The sequence below is a fragment of the Atractosteus spatula genome, chromosome 21, assembly GCF_055471065.1.
Source record: "Atractosteus spatula isolate fAtrSpa1 chromosome 21, fAtrSpa1.hap1, whole genome shotgun sequence".
NCBI lineage: Eukaryota > Metazoa > Chordata > Actinopteri > Semionotiformes > Lepisosteidae > Atractosteus > Atractosteus spatula.
In genome coordinates this window covers 2,036,673-2,063,033 of record NC_142726.1, presented here as the reverse complement: position 1 = coordinate 2,063,033, position 26,361 = coordinate 2,036,673, and the positions used below count along the sequence as shown (strand labels likewise).

Below are 26,361 nucleotides of genomic sequence, written 5' to 3'. Positions count from 1 at the left end.
TCTGTGTTATTACAAGCTGCAGCCTTTTGATTTGATTCTGGATTGTTAGCAGTTGGTCTTTCCTTTCTCCAAACAAGGGGAGGTGAGCTTACCATGATATGGACTTGTGTACAGTACCTGGCCCTGGGACTCCCCATGTGTGGGGCTGAACACCCTTGTTTTAGACAGATTGAAGAGACCGGAAGTCTCCTATGTTTGTAAGATAGCCTTTTTTTTCTGATTTGCCTTTCATCTTTTTTTTTTTTCAGGAGGAAGCGTTGCGTAAAGAATGATGGAAATATCCATTCTAATGGTACTCGCTCATCCTTTTCAGCTTTTTAGTCAGAGCCAGGCTGTCTTGTGATCCCTCCCTCAGGGGTCGGTCTGTCGCTCCTCTCAGGTGCTCCAGGCATCTATGCACATGAGGCTATTTTCCCTGCTTGATGTCAAATTCTGCACTCTGTGTGTGTGTGTGCTCTGCAGATCGAGGATCCCGGTTGCTTCTGGGGGAAGATTCTCAAGGGAGATGGGGTTATTATAGAAAGTCCAAAGGTGCATGAGAAGTTGCAGGACGAGATGAACCTCTTCTATCATAATGTGAAGCTGGACGTGCAACAGCTGAAACCCCCGTCGCTGGAGCAGGAACAGGTGACGAGCGGGAGTTGTGCTTCATGCTGTAGGGTGTAGGGTCGCTTCCTTCCTATCATTTGCTAGTTAATCAACACACGTTTACAATGTGTAAACAGGTTTACAATGTGTTCAGTGACTGTGGCTTTCTAAAGGTGATTAACAGTGAACATGTTTAAGGTAGACCAGCCAGTTATTTAGTACCAGCTTAGCTAGATGTCGCCTCAGTGGTTAGTGTGTAGATTTAACTGCTAGACTTAAGTGGTGCTGTGAAATTGCTTGCCCTTCAATAATAAAGCAGTATTAAGAACGAGACGGATGTATAAAAACATTTGCCAATGTTTTAACTATTTTACACTGAATTTGGGAAAATCCGCTCATTTAAAACAAAAAATGAAACGCTAAGCAACTAATGAAAATGTTCACTTCGTGAATTGATTCTGTTCTGATGCTTTGCTGTATCAGTGAGCTGTACGTGCTCATCAAACCCCATTCCATGCAGCTACGTAGCGCAATAAAGCATAAAACAAGTCATTGGTTTATTTAACATGATTCACTGTCACCGCAGCTGGCCTGTTCATGGCTGGAAGTGATGCATCGGGTATCCCCTGTGCTGTGTGCTGCAGGTCTGTGTGGTGTACTCTCCTAGCCTGAAGAGCTGGTGCAGGGCCTTTGTGGAGTGTCTCTTCCTCAGCTCCGAGGGGCAGCGGGTCCAGTGTTTCCTGGTTGACCATGCCAAGCACATCATCGTTAGTGCGGATGAGTGAGTAGCTGAATTAAGCTTAAAAACTGCCATTCTTTAACCTGTCGATATGCTAACAGTTCTCCATTTAAAGGTATTGTTAGTGTTCTTTTTTGTTTTTAATTTGAAAGAAGTAATTTATGTCACTGGGTCTTTTGCCTCTGGTTACCTAAGCAGATTTCTGTTTTACTGGTTTCTGGTGAATTTCTGCAGTTAGTCTGTCCATTATCGCCACTCCTGTCATTTACAAAGACACTTAAACCACGGATTCCCAGAACACTCCAGTTTTCACACCACTGGGTGTCATGAGGAACTAAACTGATCTCAGGTTTTTGGTGGAGACAGCCGAACATGGGTTTTTAAGAGGTCAGAAGGGATGTGTAGTTGGTCCTTCTTGTACCAAAGGAAACGCTCACCCTGGTGAGCGAGAGTGATGGAGTCATTCCCACCTGTGTCTGTTCTTCATCACACGATCAGCTAGTATGCGCTGTTTTGTGAATAACAGTCAAATAATGGAAAGGAAGCCCAGGAGAGGCTGGATAAGGTTTTTGTATGCTGAAGTAGCTGAAAAATGTACCCTTGAAGTGGATTATTTTTGACACTCAGAACTGACTAGTGAAACAAGTTGAAAGTTTAAGCCATTGTTTCCTAAAAAAGACTTCCATAAATATTAATGTTGCAGCACGTTGAGCACAGTGCTGCCTCCCTCCACCTACACATGTCACTGGCCCGAGCACAATATCTCTAATAGTTTAATCTTATTCCAGTGTTGAGTCTGCTTCGACATGGATAGTCGTCTGACCCTGGCAGGAATCAGACAGTGAAACACGGAGCCCTTGGTCAGGCCCTCCCTCTTTGTTTCTCAGACTTGAAAAACATGACTCGCACCACATGAGATTCCCCAGTGAATCTGCAGCACTGCAGTTTGGTTATTCCACAAAACCTACTGTATATATGGGTTAGGGTTAGTCACTGGGGCTGCTAAAGTAAGTCACCTTTATGGCACCTTTATGCAGGTAAGGAAAGTGCACCAGTAATGTTAATTTCTCTTTTAGAGTCCGGATACCTTTGGAGAAGTTCTTCCAGCTGCCTTTCCTGGCACAGAAGTTCAGTCTTGCTCATATCCACCCATTGGCTCTGCGTGTTGACCTCTTACGGGAAGAAACTAAATTTGTGTAATAACATTTTCTTATTTGTAACTATTGTCTGTGCATGTGTGTATCTTTACAGATTTATACCATTTACTAAAAATACCCTTGGAGCAGTTAGGATTTTTCCCTGGAACTCTAGTGTCTCCTAAATAGTATGAACAGCTGGAAAATGTAATCACTGGAAGTTTCTTTTCATGTATAATTAATTTTTTTTCTCACTGACCTGACCAAACAAGTATGAACATTTGTCTTTCAGACCTAAGAACTTCTGGGATGTTTCTTCTGTGATCTATTTCAATAAACTTGTCCAAGGTATTTTATTTTGGCAGCACATTTTCACAGTTTACCATCTTGAGTTTCTTTCCCACTGCTTTCTAGTTGCATTCAGTCTTTGTTCAGATTTTTTTGAGGTTATTGATTTTCAGCAGGGCACCAAAACTTCTCACAAACTTTTAAGGATTTATATTGGTCTAATTTAGTAACTATGATAAATGCTCTGCAAAGAGCCAAAGTAGCATAGAGATGAATGAGATAAGAGGGATGAGATGCCATTTTTGCCCTAGCTAGCTAAAGAAAATACTGGGTTTTAACTCCCTCTACCACTTTCTCTCTGAAGCGTCCACTCTCGCCCAGGCTGTGCTGTGTGGTGTTGAGGGGAACTGTCTTGAGGTCGAGCTGTACCTGACAATAGAGAAGATGAAGGTGAGCCTGGCCTGTTGCCCGCCTGGGTGAACGTCCTGAAAGAATTAACAGTGTGACAGCGTTAAGCATCCCTCCATGGCCTGTTCAGTCTCCTGGACTGAAACGTCACAAGCTTTAACGTTTTGGTTTTTGAATCGCTCAGTGAATTCAGAGGTATACTTTTTTTTTTAGCTGCATCTATCTGTTCTTTTCTTGTTGATTCCTCTTGCGCTGCTGAGGGTTGTATTGGCAGCATTCCGGAAAGGAGGACCGGACATCGTTTTCCTCGGTTTGCCTCCTTGGGGATTCCCAGGTTGTCCAAGTGATGCTGCCATTCCAGCGTTCCTGGGATGACCTTGAGGTCTCTACCCAGGGGGACATGAGCCCTGTAGAGGGCTTCTCAAAATCCTCCTGGGGGGGGAGAGTCCTCCATACCTGCTCCACCAGCAACCACTCTGCTCCGTGGCTCTCTCTGATAGCCGAGCTTCCTGCCATTTAGAGGAAAATATTTTGAGCAGCCTTTGTGGCAGAAACTTCTTTCTGCAGTCTTGCCCTTCTGGTTCGTCACCAGAGTGTTCAGAGCTTGTGGCTTTAGGTCCGGCTGTACGACAGTTAATTTGCTCATCAGCCACTTCTCATGATGGTCCATAACTAATAGCTAGAGTCTAATACCTCTCAGATCAGGTTCATGTTGGGAGACCATTCCTCACTTGTTGTCCCAGTAGGTGTTGCCATTGTTCCCTTCCGTTTCACCTGCTCCTCTGCCAGAGAAGTGCCCTCCCATGCCCCTGTTGCCGATCTCCATTGCCAAGGCCTAGTCTGCTCTTACTGGCGTCACACCTGAACACTGAGCCTCTCCCTTCACGTGGGTGAGCCCACAAGGTGGATGCAGGTTTATTTGAGCAATATACACGGCACCCACACTATGCCACATTTGCACGGTTCAGTTACAGTGAATCACTGCCACTAGTTAATCCTTATAACTGGCGAGATGTAGAAGTGCATTTATTGTTCGCCAAGGATGTAGGTTCTTGATCACTGTTTTATGCGTATATTATTGGCCTCTGCAGGTATGTGTTAATGATGTGCTGGTGACTGAAAAGTTTGCATGTTACTCATCGTCGATCGAACAATTCCAAGCCGGTCCTGAGGGCAGCAGTGCTGATCGGACTCCTGCAACGTCACTTTTGCAAGCGAAGAGCTCAGATGAAGCTCCACCGAGTAAGATTCTGTAGATTGTTGGGTCTCGTGTTCAGGTTGCTGCTGATGTTCCAAAACCTAATTTTAGTGTTAACACTACATAAATAACGCAAGTATAAATTTGTGTGTAGTAGCCTTTTAGTGCTTAACAAATCATTAGATCGTTTGAGCCGTGTGGATCTCCGTCTTTTAGGAGTTGAGTATATTCTACTGTAATTCTTCATTAAAAATGGCACTGGTGTGCCCTTATAAACAGCCAAGGGAACCATGCAACTGGCTCTTTTGAGCCCTGCTTATGAGCTTTGAGCATAGCCATAAACTTGAGGAAAATAATTAAATGATGTCTGATGAGAGTTGCTGGACTGTCTCAGTCTTGTTTTTCTTTTTTTAAAGAAAATCTGTTCTATTTCTGTATGCATTTTGTATTGACATGTAGTGTAAAGAAAAGGTTAGCAGATGTGACCAGTCTTGAGGTATAACCTTGAAAGAGAAGGGGTGATGAGGTCCTGGTACAAACACTTTAGAGTTCTTCAGTCATGCTGTTTGTCTTTAATCAGTGCAGGGGCAAGACAAGACCACTGGTAATCGGATTTGGGCAGCTTTGACTGTCATTCTTACGTTTTCTGATCCCTTTTTTTTTTTCCTCTTCTACTCTTGAAAATAAACCTATGGATGCAGAGGAGGTCCGAGTGGTGAAGTCTAATGTAACTCTTCATTTTAAAGAGCCTGAAACAAGTGATCATAGCCTTGGCACACAGATCGGTTCTATGGTAAGTTGGTCTAAATTGGTGTTTTAAAAGTTTTTGAATGCACCTGTGTCACAATTAGCTATCCACCAATCTGTGTAATGGTTCAAAACTACAAGCCGACAGGAGATATAAAATCTGAATGACATTATTTTGTGCTGTCACTGAATATATTTAAAAGCTAATTGATATTTAACACATTTTCAGCTACCATACTCTTATTTCAAACAATTTACTGTTTTCAGAAGATGCTTGAATGTATCAGTCTTGAAGATAAATGTCAATATAAATGCTGTACAGAAGACTATACTTTGATCTGAGGGTGTTTTATAATTGATAGGAGAAAAGTTATAGTTAAGGTCCTATTTTATTGCTACAGTATGTTCTTTGTAGAACGGTGCTAACAGCTGTCAATATACCGTCCTGTGTGCTTTCGCAGACCGGTGTAATGAAGGAAGCCCGAGGGGATGTGGCGATGGTGGCACAGAGAGGTGCTGCTGTGTGTGACTTGGGAGCAGCAGATGCAGCAGAAGAACTGCAAGACAAAAAGTAGGGCCGCCGGCTTCTGTAGAGAGAGTGTGTTGTGCCCGATTATTCTTGTGTTCAGCCCTGAAACATGCAGAGGGCGGCACACTGGGAGTGTGACTAGGACAGGAAGCATTTCTTACAGAGCGGTGTGTCTGGAGTATCCACTAAAGGCAATAACATGAAACAGCCGGGAGAGAACCTCTCATCAGTAAGCATCTAGAAAACACTCGGTAGCTTCAAGGGCTTCCTCATTTGTAACCTCCTTATGTTGTGAAGCATAACAGCCATGGATTAATGTTTTTCTTCACTGCATTAAACAACCTCTCCTTGTTATTTTTAACAATGTTTTTATTAAACTCCTGATAAATACATCTCTAATGTGTCTCAAAGATGCAAACCACTTAGATGGAGCCTTTGCATGTAAAGGTCAGTGCCATAGTTGTGTATGTTTGTGCAGTTTTTGCCCCACTTGTGGCCTTTTTTTCCCCTCCAATTCAGTTTTTTTACAAATGAGTGTCTTATTGTGGAGCACTTTTAATATGCACTTTTAAAGGTTACGAAGGGGTGGGGTTCTTGATATGCACATGTTGCTTTGAAATATTTAATAGGGCATGCTCTAGAGCCCTTTCAGTGTGTTTCTGTGCCTATTTTGTCATTGGTACCAGATTCATTAATTGCACTCTGCTTTTGTCCCTTGAGTCGTAGAAATGTTGAGACCAGCTCTTTGCTGGCACAAGCGTCAGCCGGCGAGCTTGACTGTAGCAGGTGAGTCAGGATTTGCAGATGAGCATCGGGCCGTTCTGTGCGACACGCAATGGAAATGCATCCTTGTTGGAGCCTGTTGGGACCCTGAAAAGATTCTTCTTCCCTGTTCAAAAACTTGCCCTTTTATTCTATAAATACTTATCTAAGGGATCTATTTTTTTTTGCCTCCAATAAATGCCAAGAAGTGAGAGAAATGTAAAATTGCATCATTCTAACTCTCTTTGATTAAAGGGTGTTCTGACACTATTTACCTTTTAAGCTAAGCCAAGAAAGAGATGCTTTCTGTAGTGGTCTTGATACCGGCAGCAAATTTAACAAGCTGGCACAATTTCTAAACTGTATTGAAGAAGCCAGTTTACTCACTTAGCATAAAAACCCCTGAGAACAGTGCTTTGCATAACTCTGATGATTTGTTCATTGCTGCCTCAATTAGTGCTGATGGGATTCTGTGGAGATGTGCTATTTCTTACATGCAAGGGCTTCACTGGGGTATCGGTATTGGCAGTACAGATATTTTCATCACAGAAGGGAGACTTTTAAATTGTAGTGAAACAAGAAATGCATAAAATGTTGCTGTGCACCGATGCATTGTAAGAATTTGCCAGGATTAACCACTGTCTGCTGTCCCTGCTCCAGCCTGACGGACGAGGACCTGCGCCTCTCAGGACAGGCTGGGCTGGGACCCCTCCCAGGGGGGAGGGCGTTAATAGACGCGCCCCTGGCTGGACAGTAACGCTCGCTGGCACTGTCTTCAGTGTTTCCCGCCTTTGTCACAAGTGGCAGCAGGACGCCCAGTGTGCCCTAGGTGCTGCTGTCTGGCCTGCGCACACGACACTGACTGGGATTCTGCTGCAGTGCGGCTGCAGTAACACCACAGCCAGGACAGGGAGCGCTGTGGAGACCTGAGGCACTGCTGTCCCAGGGGTCATGCTTTGATCTATTATATAGCGATGATACGACTGATTGCTTATATGTTGAGTTTTAATCTGACTGCACTCATACCAACAGGCTGCTGAAGTTTTTGAATCCTGAGGAGAATGTAGGAAGCAAACGGGTAGTTCAGGAGGTAAGATGTCTTTCGGTTGACTGCAGGCTGACTGTTTGCACCCTCTGTATGTGTTTGTGGATGTGCACAGTTATTTCAAATGACGCAGTTAGACACAAGTGGGAGCAGTTTTTAATTGTTTTTGCAGGTTGCCCAGGATGTTTCTCAGGAAAGTGCAGGGGACAGGACTGGGCATGCTCACAACCCCGATGTGATTAGTGTGGCCCCAGAGAGAGTGAAGAACGGTGGAACAGAAGAGTGTGACGCGCGGTAGGACTACATTTCATTGCACAGATGCCATTTTTACATAAGTATACAGATAACTATTCATTGCCCTCTAGATTTCTTTATACTACTAGAAAAAATAAGAACTTAACACCATACCATGAGATATGGATGGGACTTAAATTCTAATAGTTATACTGTAATCATAATAGCATTGTACAGAGCAAAGTTATTTATCATCATTGAATTCTGAAAAAAACCAAGGGTCCCCTTTATTCCCGCTTCTAAAAATTCCTTTGAATAAAATCCATTGAGAGCCAATTGACAGTCATGTGCTCGTTGCTCCAGGGCTTCCAATGTAGAGCCCACCAAAGGTTTCCTGTTTTCCCTGGGGAGCAGAGGAAGCTGATGCCAATCAGTCAGTCGTGGGCTTCGTCGTCGAAGTGAGGTCAGTCTCTCTCTGGAGATTGCTGGCCTTCGCCCCGGCTCATCAGTCCCTGCAGGACCCTGCCGAAGGCGTTCTTGACTCTTGACTCTTGACATGCAACAGTGGGGGTGGCTGTACAAGAAACCATAAAAAGCCGATTCTGCCCCTTTTTCTGGTTGTATCTGTGATTGCCAACTATAAAGCTAGTGCTGTAGTGACAGCCCTGCCACTCGGCAGCAGACTGGGGGGAGAATCATGAACTCCAACACCTGCCAGGATGTTGTGGCTTAACACTTGGTTCTCTCTGCCAAGAAACTGAAGCTTGGACGAAAATTGACATTCTGGTGTTTCTACCCAAAACGTACATACACAAAAGAACTTAGAATAACTATGCCTGAAGGGGAAAGTCAATGTCTCCTTCGGGTTTGGCAGAATCTCGTAACGCATTGTAGGATGTGTCTTGTCAGTGCAATCTACAATTTACAAAATTCAAGCAACAGGTGTGGCCCTCATGCTTTCTTGACTAATTATAGGAAATATAGCTTTGCTCTGTGCAGTGCTATTAAGATTACAGTAACTTAATTTTCATCAAGGGTAGGAATAAATCTGGAGGTTACAGTATACTTGAGAGTTTTCTTGTGCTCAGCTGATAGCACTGAACACGGGGGAAAGTCTGAGTGTATCCTTTGTAAATGCAGCTTTGGTGATTAAAGATGATGGCTGCATTGCAGAAATGATCTTTGTGTCAGACTATGAAACCCTAAAGTTTGTTTTCACAGTACTGAGGAAGATAGTCCAGAAGCTGAGCTCTATTGTTTTCAGTCAAGGTAATTTTTTTTTCAGCTTCTGAGCAGGGAAGCTTTTTTTCCCCAATGGTTCGAGTGGGAATCCGTCTGTACTGTATGTGTTGGCTGTAAAGGAACCGGTAAAGGTGAATTCTAAACTGAGAAGCAGAAAGGAAAAATTTTGAATGTTAGTTTACTTGGGGGTGTGGCTAAATTTCAGTGTGGAATGGACCTTTATTTTAATAACGCATGAAACAAATTAAATTGCAGTTTAGAAAGTAAGGGGTGTTTGAGAGCATATAATTATAACTGAATGTAATGGTAACATTCTCTCCAGTTTGTACTAGCTCTTTAAAAGAATTAAACTTTGGAATTGATTTTAATTAAGAGCCCGTGTTGTGCTGCTGTTTATTTTGGATGTTGATGTTAATGTTGTATAAAGAAGTCATTAGAGCAGTGATCCTCATCGTGCATGTAAGGAGTATAATGAAACGTTTCTTTTTCCTAGAAAAAGAACTTCGTTTTTCAGGGTGCTCTGTAGTTTAAATGTGCAGTGGGTATTTTGGTCTTTGTTTTAATGGTTTATTTTTTCATCTCTGGATGTTCTCTTCACATATGCCAAAAATCCAGCCCTTTAAGGTTTTGAATTTAAGAGATTTGTTCCTTATGCAAAATTCAGAAATTCCCAACAGATGTAATGGAGTCTCTCGCAGAAGCAGTTTATTTCAAGATAAATATTTTGTTCCGTCTGCAGTGTTGCCCTCAGTGCAGAGATAAGGCAGGGATCAGCTGACACAAGGCAGCAGGACTTGGATGAACTTGCCTGTGCTAGGTAGGTTTATGACTGCTTATATAACGTTTTTTGTATTTTTACATGTTTTCTTCATGCTTGCTATAGAACTTGAGCCTTGATTGTTATTTTAAAAAATAGGAACATTACAGAAATGTGTGAAGGGGCATACTAAGTTTCCTTACTAATGTCTGTTTTGGCAGGCTGTTGCAGTTCTTGAACCCCGATCCTCTGAACTCAGGAAGTGAATCGGAGGACCCTATGGTAAGGGCACAACTGGGGAAGCCTCGTCTTTGTTCTGTAATTGAAAATCAACATACTGGTTGCAGCTTGATGTTCTGTGGTACAGCTCAAAGTCTTGTTGCCTTTGGTGCTTTAGATTTTCTATGCACAGAAATTCTTACATCCTTCCAAAATTGAATGTTTAGCTGTAAATACTGGTTACGGAAGGAATTGTGTGGGGTTTTTTCCCTCCCCAGAGCCTCCATTGCGATCCCAGCGAGAGTGGAGCGCTGGTGCATTCGCCCCTGCCCATCAGCCCCTGCAGGAGTCTGGCGAAGGCGCTCCTGACTCCCGGCCTGAGAGAGGTGGGGTGCGGACACGGCTCTGAATTTCCCATGTGCCTGAAAAGCCATGGTTCAGAAATGTTTTAATGGACATGTTGGATTATTCTAGAAAAAGCTACTTGTTCCTACTTTGCTGAACATTTCCTGTGCTTCTTAAAGGTGGGGAACACGTAACAGGTTGTTGATCAATTAAGAGAACTTTAACCCTTGAATGAAGCCGTTTTGATTTTACTGGTTCCTTAATCTGCAGATGCTCACTATTTGTAATGTTCTAAGTCTTCATCTGTTGGTGATTTTGGTTTTTCTGTATAAAATCTTTTGGACTGAGGCATATTAAACCTGATTTTTTGTTTTTAACGTGCCTTTCTTTCAGGCTCTTGCAAGGCGCAAATACCCAGGCCCGGACGTGGCGGCGATGTACTGCTGGCCGGCTGTGGCGCAGGGGGGCGACACCCTGCTCGTATCCCGCAGTTGGAAGGATCCTCTCGTCTATATTCCTCCTTTACTCACCTTCATGCAGTTGTGCACCGTGCACACGGCACCAACAACAAGCAATGGGGTAATGTCCTGCACTGCTGAGCAATTCGACACCCCATTCAAATACGCAGGTTTAACTGTCTGAGGGTAATCTAGATGTGCCAGCATGAGGCCGTTTCAGCACGGCCCCAGCCGGTACTTGAATCCTTCTGCAAATTTCTTCTGGGGACAAAGATTTCCAAAGAGGTTTCCCTCCATAGGGTCAGCCTCCCAAGGGTGGTTAATGTCCACCCTCCTGCGCAGATTTACAGGAAGAATTTTCTGCTCATCTCCCTCAGCTCTTTGACGACAACATGAGGCGTTTTCAGGGATGGATGACCTGAACGCTCCACACAGTGCTTCCCACCACCAACAGTGTGCAGCCCGACCTGGATGATGCAACAGCAGCCATAGTGCGCCATTCCGCTCCCCACACATGCTAGCTATCAGCGGGGAGGAGAGCAGAGTGATGAAGCCAGTTCAGAGATGGGGATTATTAGGTGGCCATGATTGGTAAAGACCAATGGCAGATTTGGCCAGGATCACACCCCTACTCTTTTTGAGAAACCCCCTGGGATTTTTAACGACCACAGAGAGTCAGGACCTCAGTTTTACATCTCACCCGAAGGACAGCACCTTTTTTTATAGTCCAGTGTCCCAGTCACCATATTTTGGCATTAGGACCCACACAGACTGTAGAGTGAGCTCCCCCTACTGGCCCCATTAACACCTTTTCCAGCAGCAACCTTAGCTTTCCCAGGAGTCTCCCATCCAGGTACTGGCCAGGGTCACCCCTGCAGAGCTTCAGTGGGCTGCCAGTGGTGAGCTGCGGGGTGAGATAGCTGCTGGAACAAGTGCAGTGGTTCAGTCAGTGTTTAATCCTTCACGCTCAACAGACTGTGTTCCTTATGTTGCAGCCCATAGCGGTGATTCTGTGCCCGGAATGGGAAAGGGCGCAGCTTGTGTTCGACACGCTGGAGGAGTGCAGTGTGCGCCAGCCCTGGAATCCCATGCTGATCCTTGTGGGACTTCAGAAAGAAGAGGCAAAAGCTGCCAGGATTAAAAAAGCGTGTAAGACTTCCTTGATTGTTGCCTTTTTGGGCATTTTAGCCTGTAAATGTTTACCTTGCTTAGGTGTCATTGCGACAAATTGGATGTGACTAGCCATCGTTTCTGTTGTGCTTGGTTCTTCATTATATTGTCAGACCTCTCCAGCTTTCCCCTTTCAGTTGAATTAAGAGTGGAATGACCTTGCACCCTTCTGGGTTTGTTCAAAGAGGTTCTCCTCCTCTTGAAGCGTGCTCCTCTCTGCTTCTCATGATGCTGTTAATCCCTCGGTGCAGGCCTGATCGTGGTCACCACGCCCTTCGGCCTCCTCAGACTGATGGAGTTTCACTGCTTCAAGTTCCTCCGGCTGTGCCACCTCGTCCTGGATGAGGTTGACGTGCTCTTCTCTCGAGCCCCAGAAGAGGCGAGTGCCCCCTGTGCTCCCTACTCTGAATTGAGCCACGTCCCTAACTGGGACTCTTCACTCCCAGTTCACTCTTGAGCGTTTTTGTGAGCAAAAGCAGAGCTGCAGTGTTTGCAGGGAGGGTGCTCTCATGTCCACGCAAGCCATGTGCTTGAATTATGTTCACCTACTGCTCTACACTGCACATAACTCTGAACTTCTGTGAGTCGCCAAAAACCTGTCAGCAGTGTTTTCCAGCTCACGGAGAGCTTTCCGAAAAAAAGTTACTTAGTTTTATGCAAAAGTTTGGGCACCCCTGGCCAAATTATGTTTTGTTGATTTTCCAAGTGAAAAGAAGTTAACAACCTTTGCAGCAAACAAACTTAGGCTTACAGAGCAGATTGGTTCTAAAACTAAAAACCAAGTATCCAGCTTTTGTTTCAAATGCATATTTCTTTGTTTCCTGCCATGGCCCGCTGTCCCATCCAGGGAGTATCCTGCTTTGCTCCTGTTGCTTGCTGGGGCGGGCTCCGAATTGGAAGAAGTGGTTAGAAAACGGATACATTTCCTCATTTCAGCTAATGTCTCCTCTCCTGTAAGCATAACTAAACTGGTGGGCATGTTTTTTGTTTTGCAGATGTCCGCAGTCCTGCAGCATTTCAAAAAGATCTTGGCATACAAAGAGTGGGGCGTGGTTCCCCACCAGCTCATCGCTGTCGGAGGCCAGTGGAGCAGGCAGATGGAGAGCCTGGTGAGAGAGCACATGAGCAACCCCTCCATTATCCTTACAGCAAGGGAGGAGGCTGCCCTGTATGGGAATGTGCAGCAGGTGAGTGCCATAGGAATGGGGTTGCAGTGCCTTTGCAGTTAAACAGGGATGGCAAGCAAGCTGTTTGTGCCTCTTTCCTTCACTGTCCCATAGTGTTGAAAACAAGCACTTGGCACAGATTCGTGGAGCTTTAGAGAAACTTGTTTTCAATCTGTATCATGTATGGAATGGATTAAATTGTCCAATATCTGGCAGAGGTGCAGTTGAATCTTTTTTTGTGTACAGAATGGTTAATTTAAGGTTGCTTTATTTTTTTTCTCACTTTTCAACCTAGACTTGAAGGCCAGGTTTCTGCTGCACTTTATACAGCGCACATCCACTCATGGAAATATTTTGATGCACTGACAAATTGTCATTGTGATGCAGCAGAATTTCTCTCATGCTTATGGAAAGTGATGTTGTGTCTGAAACAGGTGATCCTGCTCTGTCTGGACTGTTATAAGCTCAGTGTGATGCTCAGCACCTTGGACTTTGTTCCTGATGTTCCTCAAAAGATCTTAATCTTTGCTGACTCCGTCGAAGAAGTGGAACATGTGTATAAGGTAAAATGCCTGAGGTTATTAAAAAGAATGCGTTTAGGAAGTAACGCAGTTCATTCTACAGAGTTCTTAATATTTTGGCTCGGTTACTCAGAGAATGTCAAGGACTTGTGGCTTAAAATGAAAGTTTATAGTCCTGATTTTGACAGTGGGTATTAAAATGATCAGCATTTCATTTCCTCTCTCGATCTACTGTCATGTGCCACTTTGTTGCTTGGGTTCTCTGCTGCCACTTCACCCGCGGTGGTGATTTCATGATCTCGATGGATGCATTTCTCAGGTTAGAAGATGCTGATGTGACAAAAGTGTCAGATGTGCTGGATTGCAAGCTGCCTGTTCCTGCCTCTGTGTTTGCAATGAGCTAGACAGTGTCCTGCAGTTAGTGTCCCATCAGTCATGGGCACTGGCTGATGTGTCCAGGCTGTGTGCTGGAGCATAGTGTTTGTGTGACTTCAAAACTGGGGCCCTTCCAATTTCTTTGGTGCCGTTTGGCCTTCATTAGGGGATTCCTCCATTGCACAACAAGGAATCCAATCATAACCTTGTGTGTGATGCCTTTTTAAACAAAATAAATCCCTGTGTGTTTGCCATTTCAGCATTTCCAACTTTTGGCAGGCAGGCAATCCAGCATCCATGGGAACGTTCCATCTTCCCATGATGTTTACGCAGATACAGAAGAAATGTTTGGGAAGAAACACTGATGCTTTAAAAACCTTGTCAGAGATCTTGACCATGAAAGGGGATGTAGGATTTGCATACTTGGCAGGCTCCTAAAGGAGTAATGAAACCCTGGCCAAGGTTTTACATTAATAAATGAAGTCATGTGTACAATAACATTTTGGATATTCCCTCAAAAATAAGGATTCTTTTTTCTGTCCCACTGCGGGTCAGGAATCCCCAGTTCTGCTCCTGGAGAGCTGGTGCTTCTGTGGGTTTTCAAGGTTACTTTAAAGCAGCAGTGCCTGACAAGCTGGGGGAAACTGTTTTCACAGGTCCAGTTATTCCAAAGAGCTGACTCGAGTCATTATGAGCTCAGCTAGACTGGAAACCTGTGGCTACACCAGCACTCCAGGGTGGGCGATCCAAGCTATAGGCGTAAAGACCTGAATTTCTTCAAGATTTGATTTCACTTCAGATCAAGAACATTTTTTTCCGTAATGATAAACAGGATTTGCCAGTTACCCTGGACGTTTTGCTTTTATTCTCAGGCCGTGTGTAGAACGTCGGCATTCTGCATGAAAGCTCACCAGGGCCTGACGTACGAGTTTAACTTTGTCATTGACCAGTGGAGGAAGGAGATCTCTCCAGGGACAAGTGTTGCTCTGGGTGAATATAGGTTTCTCTGTAATTCTAATATAAATGTTCTAAAAATTAAAGCATCTCCTTTATTTTATACTTCTAAAGTAGCTGCAAAATTCTGCATGCATTCTTCTCTAGGAGCTTTATATACAGTTACAGTAGCTTGTTTAGACCCGCTTATCTTGAACTATTTTTCATACGCTTGCTGTAGAGGAACTTAGTTTGTATCATAGCTTAATTATTGTTGTATTTAATGGCTGTGTACTTTCTGATTTTTGTCTTTTAGTTTTGACCAATGAGTGCATAAACGCCCTGGGGATTACAGATGCCACCTGTGTGGTGCACTATGGGTTTCCCAGGTGTTCAAAACTGTTTGGAAGTCGGCTGCATTGTATGTCAGATCACTTTCAGAACCTAGCTGAAATGGTATGAGTGTTTTTTTGTCACCTGATCTTTTCAGAGCGATCCTTTTTAGCTAGGGGCATTTTTTTCATTATTTCTGAGTATCGTTTTTGTTTTTTTCCTTCTGCCCCGCAGAACCAGTTCATAACCAGCTCCTAGGCTTCTGATCCTTTTCCAATGGTGCCCGTGCGGGGATTAAGGAAGTTGACTGAAAGGCTCTGTGCTGCTGTGTTTGATGGGTTTTCTTTCCGTTTGAAAGGACGCGGTGGAGCAGCAGGCCCGGAAGACCAAGTCTATCCTGCTGCTCTCGGAGAGGAACACCGGGCATGTGGTGGGAGTCCTGCGGTATTTCGAGCGTGCTGGGACAGTAGTGCCACCGGAGCTCGTCCACTTTGCCGAGGGGGTGTTGAAGGCAAGAGAGGACCAGAAATCTAGAAGACCACTCTGCAGCTCTTTGAAATGCTTTGGTTTTTGCAGGTTGGAACCTTATTGTTTTCATCTTGTTCGTGTTCACATATTTATTTATTTTTTACTTCTGTCCATTTCTCAATTTAAGAGGATAGACAGGATAGAGCGCTGAAATGTTTATTTTTTCTCCTATTTTTATAAAAAGCAAAACTTAACTCCATGTGTTTCATTCGAGAAATGAAAGGACTTGTCCAGACCGTCACAGCTTTAGCCCGGACTTGGATGGCCCGCAGATCCCAGACTCCGGATGTATAACGGTGAGCTTTTTTTTTTAGGATTGGTAGACTTGTACAAGAGTTATTGTAAGATGCCCTTTTCTGACTGTCATGTTAATGGTAATACAGATCAGTTGATCAGAAATAGAGAAAATATTCTCTTGTATTGCAATTTCTACAAGATATAGGCAATATGTGAGTGTCTTCACTTGAGCACAAAGACTAGAAGTAATTTATCAAAGTTTTCATTAATATATGGATTGCATTATTATTTCTTAGGTCTCCTAATAGCAAGAAACCTAACAGTGTGTGTAGTGTAGAGCAGCCAGTTTTTGTCTCGGTTTACAGTGCGTGGGTCCTTGAGTAGTTGCACAAACTTGTTCATTTTGCCACTTCCTCCAAGATTCTGCTGTTACACTTCTCCGTGCGTGGCCAATTGAATGACACTTGTCAGTCTCTGTAAGTTTTAACTGGTTATGCATCATGCTTTGTTCGTTCTGCTAATAAACCGAAAAGCACAGTTCAGTGTGTAAAAGGGAGTTAAACTCGGCTGCTGACACTGCCACTGGTGACCTATTAAAACTGTTAATACTGCATACAGCATGCTGCAGCAGTTCATGCATTTGTCTTCGAGATGTTTTTAGAAGGCATTTAGATTGCATCAGTTTAATAAGCAACAATCTGAAATGTGCCAACATGATTATATAGTACAACACATGGACACGAGCAAATGCTGTTACCAGGGCAGCTCATCTATATTTTGTATACTGTATAGTGCACAAGTACAGTATTTTCAATAGTACAAAATTATGATGGTATACGTACATTAGCAGTATAATAGTGGTATGAGCAATAATAGTTTGATTGAACCCAAAGTGCCCATACTGTCCCGAACTCAACTGAAGGCATGAGTTTCTTCCAGTGGAGGAAGATGGCAGGACCAGCTGGAAAGATGCTAGGTACCTCCAGACAAGGCTTGTCGGCATGTGTATAGGGATCAATAATCTGGACATTCGGGAGAATTGAGAAAGCAGTAAATGAGAATTGGTTTTATATTTTTTTGGTTAAACCATTTGAGGTAGGTTAGTCGTGGGAGACCGGGGAGGGAAAGACCAGCAGAGTCTTGGATGATGTGGACAGGATGGTTAGCAGGTGCAAGAAAATCTGTGACGAGAGTGAAGGGCCATCAGAATAGTCCCAGATCTTGGAGTAGAGGGGCTAGGAAGAGGACAGTAGCCAGGGAAGTGACATAGAAATGCTGGCAGAAGAGGGAGGACCAGAGGATAATTCCAAGGTTCTTGACGGAATGGGAGGAGGAGGGTGGTGGTTTTGAGAGGGTGAGGACAAGGAAGGGAAAAAGAGGTTAGACTTGGATGTGCACACAATCTCAATCACTCCAGGGCAAGAAGGAGATGTCAGGGGGGAAAAAGGTTCATTTTAGATACATTTGTGAGTGTCACATGAGTTTTCATAGGAGTGATGGACTTCTAATATAAATTGTAAAGAAGAATTATTTCACTCTTTGAGAATCTATTGCTACTGCTGCAATGCTGAAGCACTCGTCTATATCAGGGTGTGATGAAATGAGTCGTGTACTTTTTTTTTAGGGTTGCCAGTTATTATTGCAGCTCCAGTCAGTCAGAGATGACTCTTCAAATGTCAGTGTTAAATACTTCAGGTGTGCTCTTCATATCTTTCAGATTCTGCCCTTGCATATCGAGAGTGCTTCCTGCTTCTTTGGTCGGATAGTGCGCAAGAAGGACGATTGCTACGAGAGACTGGCAGCAGAGATGGCAGAGTACTATGTGAACCATAAGCGCAGTGCAGTGAATGTGGAAAAGGGTGGGCTCTATGGAGTGCAAGAGGAGACTGTCTTACACAGGTAACAAATGCCTCAGGCAGTTGAAGTGTGAAGTAATGTGGGTTCGATATCAGAATTTGTCCCAAATATTCAGTTTCAGGTGCTTGAGTAGGGAGCTGCGTTGGCATGTGTAGGCCACAAAGGAACAGGTAAAGGTTTATTCTGTGTTGGAAGGTTAAAAAAAAAGTGACATGTTGGTTTCGGCCTGGAATGAACCTTAAGCTGTTCAGTTTTGGAAGCCGTCAGTTAATGTGTTCTGGGTTTTTGTAAGTGCCAGGAGTAAAGAGGGTTATTTTGCAATGGAGCAGATACGTGTTGTAGAAGCTGTGATGGCTCTAGCCCTCTGAGCCTCTAAGCTTAACCCTCTTTTGTGCTTCTGATGTGTTTTAAAGGGTACAGGTGCTGTCCTTGCCCGAGAAGGCGGGCTGCCTCTTCTACAGGGTTTGTGTGAGGTTCATAGACGAGGGCAGGACGGAGGAGGTGAAAGCCCATCAGCTGCTGGTGCTGCCCAGCCAGTTTCACAGTCTGCCCCCCCAGGCAGTGGAGTTCATCTTGTGCCGTGTGAAGCCCATAGATGGTGAAGCGGAGTGGCACCCAAAGGTAAGACCTTCTGGAAGCAGGTTTTCATGAGAAGCCTGTTCTCGCGTAGTTCATATTCTTTGCTAGTCAGACTAGTTGGGCTTTTAATTTGTACAGAAAAGACATTCTTGTGCAGAACCTTATTTAATGTGCCTTTGCGTCTAGGTGACGAGACGCATCAGTCAGAAGATTAAACGTGTTCAACATGAAGCTAAAGTTGCTCTGTGTCTGGAAAAAACAGTATGGGTTGATCCGGTGGTAAGTATTAATTTTATTTGTATTCTTATGTCGAAAGCAGTCTGAAGTCTTGTATTCTTGCAGTTGCAAGGTTGAGCTTGGTTCATGTCTTCTTCCACAGTTGACAGTAAAACCCTTCTGCCTGTGACGGGCAGGCAAGTACAAAGGATTAGGTGGCAACAGCTTTCTTGGCTTTAATTTGATTGGAAGTATCAAGGCTGTTGTAAATCTTCACGACAATGACTGATAGTCTTTTGCAGATGCTATTTGATAAAACTGAACAGTTGCAGAATAGTCATGTTTCTCCCCTGCTCTTTCAAAGGTCCATGTCACGCGGCTTCCTGCATTGAAGATGCATGTAAATGACTACAGCCTTCGCTCTGAAATTCTAGCTACTGGAATGGGGGTGGACAACCCAGAGCACCTGGAGAGGTTAAAACGGATGTGCCAAGACCGAGTCTTGTCCGTCCGCGAGCAGCCGGGTCAGCCCATGCAGTGAGTGACGGGGGAGGGTCTGCTTTTCTGAACTTCCCGAGCCAGTCTTGCCATGCCCCCCCCCCCCCCCCGAGCTTCCTCATTGGTCTGCTGCTGGTGAAGCGCGCAGTGGGCAGCCAGTCCAGCCTTGAGTTGGTAAAACTTTTTACCAACTCATTTACAAATGATTCTATAGTGATAACAAACAGCTAAGGATCTGACAAGACACATAACAGAAGGATGTGTTACCATCCTTAGCTTGGTAAGATCCTTACCAAGTCTGACAAATGAGGGCTGCTTTGCCAGCAGAATCCTAACAGGAGGCTTCCCCCCCCTTGTCTGCTTTGTGTTGGTCAGGCCGCAGTCCGCTCCGCAGGTCCTGGAGGAAGGGGTCGACGAGGGGTCACCCGACATCCCTGAGCCCTGCTCTCAGGAGGGACTGGAAGGCCCAGGGGAGGGGTACGTGTTCCTTCCTCCCAAAACGCTCATCTTCCAAGAGCACGGACTGGGCAGTCCAGCTCCTGTTTCTTCTGCTGTGTGTGTCTAAAATAGCTTTCCCACAGTCCTCTATTGGGTGTAGATGTTCGTTGTGTAAAGGGGACCCACAAACTTCAGGGGGGGGCGTGGGTTCCTGAGGAAGCCTGCTGAAAGGTGCCAGTACAGAAATAATGTGGATACATTACTCACAATGGAAGTGATGCAGATTCCCCCCCCCCTCCCCCCCACTAAGCTTATCAGCACCACCTGTGGTGCAGAAACAAAATGCAGAACTGTCAGGCAGAATTCCCCATTGTTTCTAAAACAGCTCATGCAAAAACAGTTTACAATTACTGTGAAATGTCTTGAACAGTTCCTAACAGACGTTTTGTACACGCTTCACGTCTGATTGATGATGAACAGCCTCGCTTCCTTTATCTGCGACATATGAAACTGCGTTTTAAAGACTGAGCTTCTTTAATCAGATGCTTGTCACTGACTGAATTGGGCTGCCACAAAACAGCTGCTGAGCTGAAATATTTTTATTGATAACACGGCTTCTGTGTTGCCTGCTTTTCCTCAGTTTATGAAACGGTTTTTTTTGGCCATCCCAATGTCTGAATTAACTCCAGCTGAGTCCTCTGCTCCTCAATTAAACCCTCAGTTGAACTGAATAATTTGTTTAATACTTGTTGATCGTTCTTTATGATAAACATTGCAGGTTTCGATTCTAAAATGTGATTTGAAATCTCTAGGTGGCTGTAGCTGAAAGAATAAGAGCTTCTCCCCATTCAGTTCCACTGCGCGGCGCGGGAGCTTGACGGGGTGGGTGGTGGGTTTGCTGCCAGTTGTGGTTTCATCCTGACCGTTGTCTTGGAAACCTGACTGGATAGTTCACAGTAAATAGCAGAAAGGAACGATAAGGCGAGTGCGATCTCCTAACCTTGCTGTGGATCTCTCGGCAGTGTGCATCTACAAAGAGGCAACTCTGTCCGGGCTCTCCAGGATCTCCGTGTGGAGAATGGTAAGGCAGTTTGGACCTGGACCCAGGGGTTAACCCCTCCTGTTTGGATTTTTTAGGAACATAGATGACGCAATCTAATATTGTCATGTTAAAACTCACTGATTTTTTTTTTACCTTGGTTATAAATCACTTCTGGAATAAATAACATGACAGTCCTGCCAGTTGTGCTGTCATATTAAAAGCAAATCAGTTATTGGCCAGAGTAAAGTGTAATCAATAGAAGTTGGTTTGAAATCTGTCCAAATATCACTTCATTGATTAAGCCTATATTATTGTGCAGTTTCCTCCTATTGTCTTTGCAGTCTTTTTTTTACCTCTTAAAGTTTTACAAATCAACCTTTTCCCGCCTAATTTCTAAATATATAGGTCTGCTGCAAACAAGCCATGTTCTCCAAGATGTTGCACCTAACAAACGGTATTCAAAATTTTTTTTTAGTGCCTTGATTTGCTTTATAAAAACAGTGTGCTTATTTTGGGTATGCTGTTTTGGAGTGATTGGTGATTTTTAGTTACAGTGTGAGCATCCTGTCCCTCTTACTAAATGTTTTTAGCTTGATCATTGAAGATCTCATGCCTTTGTTTTATTAATACAACTCAAAACCGATGTCCATGCTAGATTCTAGTCAAAACTTTACCATGACAAATCAGTTGGAACAAGTGGTATTACTAAATGAATCTGTGGATACACACCACATTTCTGTCTAAAATGAAAAGGCTTGTTTTTTCAAAAGCTGCATGCAAATGATAAAAGCTATACATCGGTAACCTTAGGTTCAGTTGCCAATTGTTTAACTTTTCTGTCTCTTGTAGACTTCATCCAGAAATTAAATGGTTTCAGAGAGAGGATTCTGTTACGTTAAAGTTTAAGCTCCTAAATCCAAGAGCACAGCAGTATACATTTCATCATGACAAAGTGACATACAGGTACATTTACAATTGCTTGTTGTGGTCTGGTGTTTTTGCCCATCCTGCTATGAAAAACTGTGAAATGGAATTTAAGAGTTCGATTTTAAATCGAAAACAAATACATATTGATTGTGATAAATCATGGAGGGGTGGCATTAATTAAACAGGTTTCAGCATGAAATCTAATCTGGGGGGGGTGGTAATGTGTGTTAAGATCTTTTAATGGTGATAAAACTGTCATACAGTTTTCGAAAGGGGTGGTTTCCTTTAGAAGTCATTCCAGCATATCCACGAGCACGAAGAACATGCTGTACCTAGACAGGAGCTCACATGTACCGGCAGTATTGTGAGTTGTTTCTAGTTTGTGGGACAGATTTGGGTATTGAGTAGATCTCTTTAGGTTTTTAAATCTCAAAACTTCGTCTTTTAAAACTCAAGGTTGGGTTTACTTGAAGGAAAAAATGTCAAAATGCAAAACGATTTCAGCGAGTCATTTGTAAGATCGTTTTTTGTAATTGGAGCGTCTGCACTGTACAAAATTTGCTGCCCTTTGTAAGATCGGGAGGCCACTGCTGGCATCTGGCCTTCAGCTTGCTTAGTGCAAGTGGTGCGCTTTATGGTAAAATTAAATTATTTCTTGATTAGGTTTTTTAAATTCACTTTCCTTCCTGCCCTTTAAAATATCAAAGGCCACAATTGTTGCCTTTTTGCATGAGAATCCAGCATTACTGAGGTTTTAGCAGTTTTTTTGCCTTAGAGTCATAGGCCCATAAATGATGCATTGTGTTTTTTAATACATTTTATATGGAAGTTTTTTTTCCAATGAATAGTCACACAAAGACTATTATTTAATCTTGCATTTCTTAAGAAGGGTCTAGTAATTTTTTTAAATCCTTTCCAGTGCCTGTGTCGATGACAAATACTATTATGCAGACTTGGAACTTTATGGCAATGTTGTTGAAGACAAGTGCTCTGTAGATATCAAGTGCAACGAACCAGTGATGACACTCCTCAAGGAAAGCAAAGGAGAATGGCCAAAGCTTCTGAAACGCAAAGTAAGTTTTTTGCAGGATCTTGCTATAATACCAGTCTTTTAATTATTTTTATAATCTTTTTTTTCCACAGATCTTTTACAGTAGAAGTCTGCAAGCCATTAGAACATGTAGCCCTACTGCTAATCAAATACTCTAATTCCTAAACCAAAGGACAGAATGATCAATTATAAAAATACTGTGTATGCTTTAAATCGTTGGGCAGCACCATGGCACTGTGGTCCTGGGATCAGTTCCAGACCTGAGGTGCTGTCTGTGTGGATTTTGTATGTTCTCCAAAGTCACTCTGGTAGGTTAATTGGCTTCTGGGGAAATTGGCGCTAGTCTGAGTGTGTGTGCCCTACAGTGGACCAGAGTCCTGTACAGGGTCTGTCCTGCCTTGTGCCCGTTGCTTGCTGGGATAGGCTCCGGCTCCCCCACTGACATGCATTGGACGAAGTGGTTAGGAAATTGATGGATGGATTTTATATCTTCTCTTTATGTTGATGTATGTATTCAATTGCATATTTTCTGGGAATCATCATTGTAATTCCTCCAACAGAACGCTTTCGTTAGCTTGGACTTCGAACACTTCGTTGACTCTGAAGATGAAGATAATCTTGTCAGTGGTGAGGTTTTTTAGAGTATCTTTATTTCATTATTGAACAGCTGTGTATCATCACTACACATAGTGTGTGCACTGATGTCTCTCAGTACAAGGAAACTGCAGGCATGAATGCACTACATTGGGCTTGTTTTACAGAGAAACAAGGTGCTTATACGCCTAAGCACTCCACTTAATCATAGAAGTCAAATCTTAAAGACCTCTTACTGGTTCAGGAGTGGAATGAATCTCCTTAGACTATTGTCTTCCTTCAGAACCGAAGTTTCCAGGTGACCCGCATGGCTTTGGATGAGGTTTCAAACCCAGGTTCTGATTGCTTAGGCATTAAACATCCCATGGTGCTGTTTGAAAGAGGAGGGGTGTTAACCCCAGTGTCCTGGCCGAGCTCCACTGTGAGCTTGTACAGTTGGGCCTGCCTGTGGGTCCCCTCCTAATATGGGTTTTGAGGCAGACCCTCACTTCTCAATCTGATCTGCTGAGTAGTGGGGCTGGTGGCGGTTTAAGGTGGCTCTCACTGGTGGCTCCTGCACCTAAGTGGGGGATGAAGTGGGTCCCCTCCTGTTTGTAAAACCCTTTTGGGATCCTTTGAGAGAAAGTTTAAATTTATAATCTCCTTGCCTATGCAGTGACCACCTAAGATTGACCAGGGGGAGGTTGTATGTTGTGATTTATTATCTGTGTTAAATGTTGTGGAGATTTTCCAGTTTAAACAAGCTCTTGGTCTGTGGTTTTTCTCCTCCCTGTTTCTAGAGTAACTTAATTGTCAATTAATGAATGTGGAATGCAAAAAAAAAAGGTCAGTCTGGTGATTTTTCCAGGCAGTAAGCCAGGGGACTGCATGTCTGCTGGGCATTAATTACTGTGATAGTGATGGTTTGCAGTTCCTATAGAACATCGATCAGGTCTGGGACTTCACAGAACGGTTATAAAGGCATGTACTTAGCCTTTTCTGTCTGGCACCAGAAGAACCGTCTGCTGAGTTTGTTCAATAAGTGTACATTATCATATTCATTTATTCATTTGACATTTCTATACCCGTTGCTAGTACACTAATGCATTTGTGACTTGAAATCAGGAATAGATAGCCACCAGTGGAGATTGCGATCACTAACCCTTTTTCTCGAAGGTCAGCTTAGGTGTGTGACTATTACATGAGAGGATGCTTTCAGCTATATCTGATTTTTGTTTGTTTTATGGTCCAATTTTCTATTGAGTGGGTTTAAAAGGCTTCTTTTACTGTAGGGGAATGAGATACCTCATTCAAGGTATTTAATGTACTGTGTAGTTTGAGGCAGGTTCACAGCCCTGCTCCTGGAGGCTCTCGTAGCTGCTGTTTGCTCAGTTACAGAGCTGAACCCTTAATTAACCTATTAATAGGACCGATGTGTGTTCTGTAGTTTTCCCAACTCTTAAGTATTTTGGCAGTTGACCTAACTTTCAACCACTGTTTCTTTAAGTTAACTTAAAATCTCCCAACTTTCAAATATATTTCTTTAGAGTTGAGTGTTGGTTTTTGTTCCAGCTGACCCAGCAGGTCATGTGGGGCCGCAGACCCCAGGAAATATCACAAGCATGTGTTTTTCTGTTTCTAGGTTGCAGTACGGAGACCAAATATTTTTCGGCGGTGCCTCTGGAGGAAGGAAGCTACGTGTACTCGGACAGCGAGAGCGACTGAGGGCCTGGGAGCTGCTCTGCCGTCTCGGGTCTGAGGGCGAGCTGCTCCCCCAGTCCACTCTTCACTTCTCTTCCTGTTCTTGGACTACTTCCTGGATGGAGTTTCCTTGTTCTCCGTTTTTCTTAGGGTCTCCAGTTTCTCGCTCCCACCCGCAGGCATGGTGGCCAAGGAGTCGCTGGCTGTCCTGAATCGTTCCTCTCGGTTGGTCTTCTAGGGGCTGGCGTCTTGTCCAGATGGAGTGCGGTCGTGTGCTTCCAGACTGGCCTGGGTGTTGGGGTTGGTGCAGAGTAACCAAGTTAAAGTTACTAAATTGAGTCTCTCCTAACTGTTGGATATGGTTGGGGTAACCATGTGGCTCAGAGCAGGCTGGGGTTGCGGGCTGAGGTCCTATGGCCAGACTTGACATGGGTTCGAACAAGTGGTGTCGCAGCTCAAGGATTCCTGAGGTGGCAGTGGCCCAGTGGGCCAGCCCTGTCCTGGAGGCTCTTAGCCAAAGGTAGTAGACCAACGTGCTCATGCCGCCATGGCAACTCCTGCACCTTCCCTCTCGTCGCCGACTCGTGCAGCGATGTCACTCGGTCACGCTGCTCCACTCGTCAGTGCTAGCTTTCCTGCCGGGTGCTGTGCAGCTTGCGGTGTATCAGATGGCCAGCAGGAGGACGTTTATTAAATTATTAGTACAAACACGTTGGCTGAAATCAAGATTTGATGGTGGCAGCTTCAGAAAATGAGATGGGCTGAAGCCCACTGTTCGACCATTGAACTTAACGTGCAGGAAAAAGATGAGATGCTGCTGATACTGTGCTATAGGTGCCGTCGGAGCATGATGTTCTGGTGGTGGTAGGCTTGAAAGCAAGCAGAATGATGGTAGTACCTACAGTATGGTTGCGGTCTGCACAGGCGAATCTCAAGGAGGTGCTAGAAGAAAATGATTTCACTGATTTTTGAAGTCTTCTGCACAAGGCAAGATGCATACTGGATGGGACCCCAGTCCATCACAGGACCGACACAGACAAAAACATGCACACTCGCACCAGGGCCAGTTTTCCCAGAAGCCAGTTTAACCCACCAGCATGTCTTTGGACTGTGGGAGGAAACTGGAGCACCTGGAGGAGACCCATGTGAATGAAGGAGGGGGGGGGGGGGGGAGGAGAACATATAAACTCCACACAGACAACACCCGAGAACCTAGGGGCCATCTGCATGTCAAGGCTGCAGTGCTCACCACTGTGGAACCATGCTGCCTTGACATGGAGTACAAGAGCATGTTTCATATCAGGGGTGATTATTCAGACCTCAGCATTATGGGTGGCATAAAATAGGTGAACCTGATGGGCTTGTCCAAAAGGGGAGGGCTGACTGGCAAACTCCATTTGAATGATCGTTGGGAACATGTCTGATAAACCAGTTGCCTCTTGCTGTAAGAAGAGGCTTCTTTCTTGCAGCACAGCCACAGCTGGCAGATGTGTGTGCAGTATGTGGTGTTGAAGGGCGACT

The 26,361-nt window shown here is 44.2% G+C and overlaps 1 protein-coding gene across 1 annotated transcript; it reads left to right on the top strand.

The window, feature by feature from the left end:
* Positions 1–265: 265 nt before the first annotated feature.
* tdrd12 (tudor domain containing 12) lies at positions 266–24,864 on the top strand. Its single transcript, XM_088939049.1, has 36 exons — positions 266–292; positions 463–627; positions 1,233–1,369; positions 2,404–2,523; positions 2,756–2,811; positions 3,116–3,201; positions 4,251–4,401; positions 5,059–5,150; positions 5,566–5,675; positions 6,354–6,419; positions 7,428–7,485; positions 7,613–7,734; positions 8,896–8,943; positions 9,656–9,733; positions 9,895–9,955; positions 10,171–10,278; positions 10,631–10,816; positions 11,691–11,844; positions 12,117–12,244; positions 12,861–13,052; positions 13,466–13,594; positions 14,800–14,917; positions 15,177–15,316; positions 15,552–15,769; positions 15,936–16,017; positions 17,676–17,857; positions 18,229–18,436; positions 18,581–18,673; positions 18,975–19,147; positions 19,484–19,585; positions 20,569–20,627; positions 20,994–21,042; positions 21,438–21,551; positions 22,435–22,588; positions 23,127–23,193; positions 24,782–24,864. Exons 1-36 carry the CDS (start codon positions 269–271, stop codon positions 24,862–24,864), a joined length of 4,113 nt encoding a protein of 1,370 aa, XP_088795175.1. The 5' UTR covers positions 266–268.
* The last annotated feature ends 1,497 nt before the right edge of the window (positions 24,865–26,361 follow it).

Bases quoted from the DNA above. Each gene is read 5' to 3' on its own strand.
- tdrd12 (XM_088939049.1), top strand. From the start codon at position 269: ATGATGGAAATATCCATTCTAATG. The intron at 628-1,232 runs GTGACGAGCGGG...TGTGTGCTGCAG, and splicing joins CGTCGCTGGAGCAGGAACAG to GTCTGTGTGGTGTACTCTCC. The intron at 21,552-22,434 runs GTACATTTACAA...AATCCTTTCCAG, and splicing joins CATGACAAAGTGACATACAG to TGCCTGTGTCGATGACAAAT.